This window comes from Seriola lalandi, unplaced genomic scaffold (genome assembly GCF_002814215.2).
Source record: "Seriola lalandi dorsalis isolate HSWRI2012SDOR001 ecotype SW California unplaced genomic scaffold, Sedor1 jcf7180002054285, whole genome shotgun sequence".
Lineage (NCBI taxonomy): Eukaryota > Metazoa > Chordata > Actinopteri > Carangiformes > Carangidae > Seriola > Seriola lalandi.
In genome coordinates this window covers 954,363-962,612 of record NW_019524838.1, presented here as the reverse complement: position 1 = coordinate 962,612, position 8,250 = coordinate 954,363, and the positions used below count along the sequence as shown (strand labels likewise).

At 38.0% G+C, this 8,250-nt stretch overlaps 1 protein-coding gene and 1 long non-coding RNA gene across 2 annotated transcripts; both read right to left on the bottom strand.

Moving 5' to 3' along the window:
• Window positions 1–2,181: 2,181 nt before the first annotated feature.
• On the bottom strand, window positions 2,182–2,991 carry LOC111654635 (cystatin-F-like). Its single transcript, XM_087173837.1, has 2 exons — window positions 2,672–2,991; window positions 2,182–2,585 (listed from the first exon to the last, which is right to left on the bottom strand). Exons 1-2 carry the CDS (start codon window positions 2,870–2,872, stop codon window positions 2,460–2,462), a joined length of 327 nt encoding a protein of 108 aa, XP_087029963.1. The 5' UTR covers window positions 2,873–2,991; the 3' UTR covers window positions 2,182–2,459.
• Window positions 2,992–4,117: 1,126 nt separating this feature from the next.
• Window positions 4,118–6,673, bottom strand: LOC111654698 (uncharacterized). The gene is made up of 2 exons (XR_002760752.2): window positions 6,433–6,673; window positions 4,118–4,733 (listed from the first exon to the last, which is right to left on the bottom strand). It is a non-coding gene; the product is annotated as an uncharacterized LOC111654698 (long non-coding RNA).
• Between the last annotated feature and the right edge of the window lie 1,577 nt (window positions 6,674–8,250).

The following is an 8,250-nucleotide window of genomic DNA, read 5'->3' as shown; positions in this document are numbered from 1 at the left end:
AGATGGTAATGACCCCACTCTGGTTACGCAACCTCACCATATCAACATCCTCCAAGTAGCATCTAAGCATCATTCATCCTAATCAGAGCAGTGCACCTTCCAGTACTTTGAGGTGATGCTGGCTCTGTATAATGAGGTAGGTGAAAGTGCATTAAAGACTGAGAGAAGACTGTGAAAAAATTAGAAATGATGATGAAGATACACAAGAGATGACACATTTAAAAATTATGGATTTCAGTCCATTCTTACGGTACAAACAATACAGTACAGCAATTTGTATTAACTAATCACTTCAGTATTCCATTAGAAGCAACTTTGATATAACAATTGCCCTACATTATTTTGCTGTGATGTACTCTAACTTAGGGTTGACAAAGAGAGCCGTGGGCACGAGGAAGATGAGCAGTACAATGCAGTAATGGTTGGAGTTATACATCTTAGCTTGACTAGGTACTGTAGGTGAGAGGCAGCAGAGAAGTTATAAAGAAGAATAGTGTAATAATCACTTGCAACATTTTTCCTATACAGTGCATTTGCTAGTATGCTGAGTCAGCACAAACTGAAGAAGGGTTTAATGACTGAACAGGACAATAAAATAGTCAGATCCATCAACAATGATGGAGGACAACTGTCAAAACAATTGGATTTGTCCAATATAGAATATAGTTAACATACATCCCGAAAAGGAAGAGGGGTTGATCTTTAAGAAAGGATGACACTGTCTTGGGGTAGGGAAACTGGGTTGGAAGAGAAGGGGGAAAGACAGATGAAGGGGTGGAGGGACTGATCAGAGGGGTGCCAGACACAAAGAGGCCAGGCCATGGCCGGTGGCACGCGATGGGCAGATTAACCAGCGTTTCCTCCCCTAACTGAAGCATTAGGACACCTGACTGAGTCCCGCCAATGGCAGTCAGCCAAGGATTTGGGGGGGGGGGGGGGGGGGGGGGTGGAACAAGCTGGGGCTCGCCTTTCAACACTCAGGCTCTTCAACAACACAAAGAGGGGTGGGGTGGTGTTTGTGGGGGAAAAAAATAGGGGGTGATGGGCTGGTGGCTTGGAGTGGGGAGGGGGGCTACAAGCCTTACCCCTCACCATCTGCTGCCCAGGCTAAGTGAGGACAGGGGTAGGGCCAGAGTGCAGGGTGGAGTATTTGAGCGTGTGCACAGAAAACACACGTGTATCTGCATGCACGCACCTGTTAGTGTGTCAGTGGGTGGGTGGGTGAGTGGAATGGCAGATGGACAGGGCATACTCCTGGCACCGGACTGTCGATGTTAGTCATCCCACATTAAGGAGTATCCCCCTTCCCCCACATTCCTAACCCCTGCTACCTAATCCACAGTGCCAGCCAATTCTTTATGTTTTGCTCAGTTTGATTAAGACATCCATGATTAGAGACATTATGGGCAGGGTGTGTGTGTGTACCGCTCATCCATTTGTCTGTTTACTGTAATCAAAGCCAAACAGATGCATACTCTTTTGCCTGCACACCACTTAGCAATATCTCTTATTCCATCATTGAAGACACATTTTATCAGTCACCAATCTGACTTTATTCATTCTCTCGAAGGAGTTACATCAAAATGTGGCTGAAACAGGCAACACCCCAGTAATTGTACTAAATCGGATAGCCGCAGACACCACAGCCCCAAACAAACTACACCCGTTGACAATTTCCCCCCTATGCTGCATGTCTTTATTGGCACATCATCAGTGAGCTGTTTATTTCCCCCTGTTAAAAAGGGGGTCAGAGCAGCAGACTGTTCAGTCTTGCTGAGCAGTAATCTGAAAATGCCTGTAATCCTCCATACAGAGCCCTTCTGGAGACTGTGGTTGTAGAGTAGAGAGGTGTAGCCTCGTCTCCGTTTAGCAGCCATGTGTCTGACCAAGCTTGACACGCAACCAGAGCCTTACAGCTGCCAGGACACACACTGAGAGATGAGGCACAGTAAAGCTGTCCTGGTCACTCACTGGAATAATTATGCCATTTTTCGCCCTATACAATGCAGAGTGAGTGCAGGTCACTGAACTTATTCAACTCAGTGTTAGAACAAGTGGCAGATCTGTGAGCCAATGAAAATCACTGGTTTATGAACATGCCATTATAAATTCAGGGTGTGCACATTGTACCAAGAAGCACCACGTCTGAAATTGGAGATGAACACAAACTAAAAACACAGCTCAGTTATAATTGTTTACTTAGCAGCACCATCAGCAGGACTACATAAGTATATCATGCATTATTATGTAGGTGACACTTCTTTTTAGTAAGTACACGTGAATCTTCCCAAGGAATTTCTGTAACGATGAAGTTGCACTGAAGTTCCTGAAATTAATAGCAAATTAGCGAATCCTTTTAACATATTTACACATTGACAAAATGCAGAGACAGAGAAGTAAGGTGCACAACTCCGAGACTTTTAGGTGCCCTTTTTCACTTAGTATGTGCTGTGCACCACCTAAAACGTTGAACTTGCCTTGGAATCGGATTGTAAATCACATGGTTCACTGTCAGCTGTGTCACTTTTCTTGCACACTGTACGTCCCAGCTGCACTTCCAAGATGTAGTTTATTCCCGCGACCACCTACAAGAAATAGGACATATTATAGGCACCGTTTATGGTTGAAAATGTATGATGCTTAGCTATATGACTCCAATATGGAGTCTTACCTGAATTTTGGCCGATGTTATGTTCACAATTCTGTAGGCAAGCTGGTCTTCTGCGTTGTCTCTGTTGAATTCAACCACAGCAAATCGTGCTGCCGCCAAAACCTTCGTGTTGTTTACTGGAACTTTGCGAGGCTGACCGGTCATCACTTGTCCAGTGGTTGTGGCCGAGGCACAGACGAAAATACACAGCAAGACAAACATCTTAAGCCCAACAAGTTGCTTCGACGTAGTGAAGGAGTGTCCCGAGTTTCGTCTCTGGGCGAGTTCACCTGCAAAGCGGGGTAAATTATGCTGAGTAGAAACACACACCTGTTTCCTATCTGTTGACTAAAACGTCCGAACTGAAAATCACCACTCCGACCAGAAACTTCTGTGTTGCGCGGCAACCACGTTGCTAAGCTGCCGTGAAGCTGGTGCTGCTGGTGGAAAACAAACTAATGTGTGTTAACTCACTTAAAAAGTAAAGTACATAAAATCTGAGGTATTAGACTAACGCTTAATATTTTTTTTTAAAGAGAAATTAAGCACTGTTTCGGGCTGCAGTGACCTCTCACAGGCTACAACAATAACCCTTTTATATGATAAAACATCAAGCACAGGTGTGACCCTTATTTGATCATTAATTAATACAGCACGATTGACATTCATCCTAATTCTGCTGATAATTCATAAAAAATATTTACAGAATCAAAGAAAAGATAATAACAAATTAGCAACAGAATAGCCAATTGTTATTGTTTTTACAAAGTATTTTAAAGTATTTGTAATATGTAATTGTATTTTCCCACATTGATCAACACACACAAAAAATACTTTAACATTAAAATTTAGCTCTAAAAATTATAAAAAATATCTAAAACAAAAAGGTTTCCACTCTCTTTACATATCAAAACAATAACCTACATTGCCAATTGTTTTTTCAATGTCACATAATTAAGCTGAATGGAGGACACCTGTGTGTAGTCAAGGTGTGACAAGTGATTTTATTTTAAATACTTCTCCATCTACATGGTCCAAGTGCTGGTTCATACATTTCCTGGCAAAGTCAAATGAATATTCTGAACCATGACAGGGCTAGTGAAAAGTATCAGTTGGGGGAATGATAGGCTATGACAACACAGCATTGAGTTTCCCTTGTAATAGGGTTATCAAATACCACTGCTGTAATACTACTGCTGCATTGAGCCAGCCTGCAACTTTAGTGTAAACCAAACACTGCACATTAACAAAAGCACACCGTCCCAGTCAAGGTCGGGCTGTGGGGATGCTTCACTGCAGCAGGCCCAAAGGGCTTGTGAGGGTACAGGATCAAATAAATACAGCAAAATACATCAATTGTGGAGGAAGACCTTCTACAGGATGTACAACTGCCATTTAGGAAAATGTTTTTCTAACAAGACAAGTTGCCCAAACATAAAGCCATATGAGAGTCCAGACATTAACCCATTTGAAATTCTGAGGCAGGACTTTATATTATACTAATATTTACTCCCCATGCAACTTGACGGAGTCAGAGCAGTTTCACAAAGATGTATGAGGAATTCACTGATCCATCCATGCAAATATGTAGATGTATATTTTACATTAAAGGCAATGCCGTTGAAAACAAATATGCCAAAAAGTGGTGAATACATTTCATAGGCAGTGATTTTCTTTCTTTCTTTCCCAGTTTATCATCTTTATAGTATTCCTCCAAAGCTGTGAATTTCTGTCCTACAGTGAAACAAATGTTAACAATAAATGCCATTGCCTCAGAGAAGAATATTTTTTAATTCCAGAAAAGCATCAGAAAATATTAACAACTACAATTTATTCGTTGTCTAGTGTTAGTCTCTGAATTAAAATATTTATCATTTAGAGAGTGACATCAGGTTACAGGTTTAGGCAGGGTTGTATGTATGATCAAGAAAAATGGTCCGCTTTCAGTCATTCTTGTTAGGGACTAAAACTGCTAATATTGTCTCTTCGTAAATCTCATCAAGAGTCACACTGATCAGAGGAGCCAGCGAGCAGTGATCGGAAACGCAGGAGGAGCATGGTGCTGCTGGATGGGCAGTGGAACCTAGAAGACATGAAGGAAAATTGGTATTAATGGAAAGAAATCACAGGCAGAGTTTGTATTTTTGTATTTAAATTTGGAGACGTTGTCATAGTCCCCCATCATTAAAAACAAACATAAAAGACATTCCTCTGTTGTACTTCAAAGCATTGGTGAACCAGAATCCTGAGACACTGTGCAGTGTGGGTGGGACACAGCATACTGAAGGTGGGTGCAGAATTTTAGTTTTGTTTTCACAGTAGGAAAACATTTCTTTAATATTACAAACAAACAGGAGGAATGATTATAGTAGGGCCACAACTAATTATTATTTTAATAATCGATTAATCTGTTGTTTACTTTCTCAGTTAATTACTGTCTCACCTCACGTTTAGCAATTTAGCTTCATGAATGACTTTATAATCACTTCTTACAATGATCGCAGAATGATTTTCTGTTGACCGTCTAACTGATTAATTGACTATCAATGATTGTTTCAGTTCTCTTTCAATGTACACATGGGCATATAAATATTATAATAAACCTCTTCTACCCTGCAGCACCAACTTCTACAAATATGTTTTGCAGCTGAGCTGTTTGAGCTTTTAAAGCTTGAAATTCTTGTAGAAAGTATAGTTTCCAGAGATATCAAATGCCAATTCATTCAGAATCACAGGAAAACATAGCCTGATGAACAATATAATTCAGCTGGTTAACATCTCCATTTGATATAAGGGTGCTGCCATTTGAAAGTACTCTGGGTTTTACTGTTTGAGTATTCAGGACTCGGCTTCATTCATTAATCGCAGTAAAAATCCAACAGAATATACTGCACAGCTATGTGACATTTATGGACATGAATATTTTGACCACTGAAATTTAAGGGGAATGTCAGGTTTCTTGTATGTAAATAGCACTGAGAGTACATTAAATAAGGGCAGTGGTAGAAGAAGTCAGAGGATCAATTAAATGCTGTAAACATAGAGAAAAAAGACCTGTTGCAATTTGTAAAAAAATGTTTTATATATATATATATATATATATATATATATATATAATATTTTGGAAAATATTTGTTTTCTAACAGGATAACTACCCGAAACATAAAGGTGTGAATCAATTTAAAAATTAGTGGCAGGGCATAAAAATGGATATTAGATCCCTGTGCAACCTGACAGAGCTTGAGCTGCTTTGCAAAGACACATGGGTAATCAGATCATATACTTTAGTAAAAGCAGCAATGCCACACCATAAATTCACTCAATTACAAGTAAATATATAACATTCAGAACTTTACTGAAGTAAGCTAAATGTACTTCTAGGTACATTTAAGTACTTTAAGTAAAAATACTCGTTGGCAGGATATTGGATCATTATTACTGATGCAACATGCAAGCAGCATTTTAATTTTGCACCTTGTTTAAGTGAAGCTAATATACTTTGCATAGTTATGGGTATATAACATTGCAGCATATTGTACAAATTGTTGTGATGTTGTTATATATTTCGTACATAAACTCTTGATTTGTGAACTAACTATATTTTTGAGATAAATATGTATATTAGCCTCTGAAATGTAGAGCAGTCGAAGTATAAAGTAAGATAAATTAGAAATAGTACACATACCACAAAAATGTATTTACGTAGCGACAGTACTTGAGTAAATGTACGTACGAGGGCACAAGGAATTGCAGTTTTTTCCTGTACCAAACTATAAATGTACCTCTATTAAACGCCTCTGTTGTCAGCAGGAGTCCCACAGCCAGCTGCTGCTCTGCTGCAGTTCACATTAATAAACCGGCGTGTTTTCTTGCTGACATTTAAAGTTTTAGTGTCTGTTGGCTATGAATATATCAAACCTACAGGCATTCATTTATTCAATCCCAACATTTTCATAAGAACAAAATAATACCATGCCACCATTAAACGTTACGCAGCCATGGTTAGACATCGTTCTTCTTCGTTGTGCTTCTTCGCAGCTCATTACAGTATTTTACGGCAGTTGGCAAATAACAAATACCGCCTTAGCGCCCCCCACCGTCTCGGAGTACGAACGGATTTTCCTCAGGCAGATGTTTCTGTCAAAATTGCTTTTGCGAATATGCACCCGAACTTGCCCCCGAATTCGCCCGTTCACTAATTTCATTTAATTTTAAATTAATTTATTCCCTACGTTATAGTATAGGGGTACCCCTCAAAAGGTAAACTCTTGTGATTAGTAAACTGAGGTTTGGGACACCTATGAATCAAAATCATGATAGTTTTTCATCACTAATGCCAGGCACTAATATAGAAATACAGGATAGAACTATTTGATCCAGAAATTAAAGTCTACTGAAATATGCGAATATTTTTTATAATAATATCTTTATTGTTTATAATAGATATCCAATTTATTATAAATCTTTATTGGCGGTAGTATGACCTCATAGGGGAAAAAAATGCCACCATGCAGATGGGTAACAATAATGAAAACAAACAAATAGTCCAAACAATATTATATAACATACATTGGTGTTAGTGTTAAGGATGGAAATATGTTCATTGCACAATTTGTTTTTAAATACTGCAATACTGCAATTTTGAAACACTAAAAATGTCTGCAGATCTGTCAGTATCCTTACGCACATTTTTATTTAGACTTTAGTGTAAACATAAGTGTAAAGATTCAAGGACAGTAAGAACCAGATATAATACTAATAAATATAGATTATTTTACATATTACAGTTGTTTTATATTTACAACTATATCACCATATTGGTAATTTTGCAAAATTCTTCATATGATGCATATGCAAAATAAAAAATGATAGTTAATAAGACCCAAATATGTCCACATATAGCAATCGAATAATGTTTTTATAAAATTTAAACTACTTTTATCTATATACTACGTGAAAAAGCAAAAGATGAATTCTAGACAAATTATAATTATGATTTTATTTAAAAACAACAAAATATAAACCACGCTACACTTTTAAAAAGCCTATTTTCTTCTTTGTACAGAACATTTTAGTGTTGAACACGCATTATTAAAAATGGCCACATGTGAACAATCATCACAAAGACAGGGAAAACAGTTCACTGGAAAAATTTAATTTCATGTATATTTCTATTCCCTGGTGAGTATATAGTGAACCTGTTCTCAGCAAACCAGCATCTGAAATGCAGACCCATCTATGTGCATTTAAAGGGGGCTCACTCCAAGCCAAAATAACTCACATTTATTTTGGTCTGAATATACACAACACATAGTTTTAAAAAACAAATCTTTCTCCACAATGATAGCTCCATAAGAGCAAAATACATCCAACAAATTATTCTCAAAAACAATCCCTTGAACAATGAAGGAATGTAGTGCTGGTTCATCTTGGCAATACCAGTACAAACACAAAAAGACCACATGACAAACAGAATATCATCACCAACTGAATAGCTAGGAAACAATAGAAACACTTGGATTACGCTACACATTAGTTGTTGAGTCCACCTTTAAACATTTTTTTTTTTTTTAAATCAAAAGTTACATTGTTGGGTTTTG

Excerpts from the sequence above, each read along its gene's own strand:
- LOC111654635 (XM_087173837.1), bottom strand. The coding sequence starts at position 2,872 with ATGTTTGTCTTGCTGTGTATTTTCGTCTGTGCCTCGGCCACAACCACT. Across the intron at positions 2,586-2,671 it reads TAACATCGGCCAAAATTCAG|GTGGTCGCGGGAATAAACTA; the intron begins GTAAGACTCCAT and ends TATTTCTTGTAG.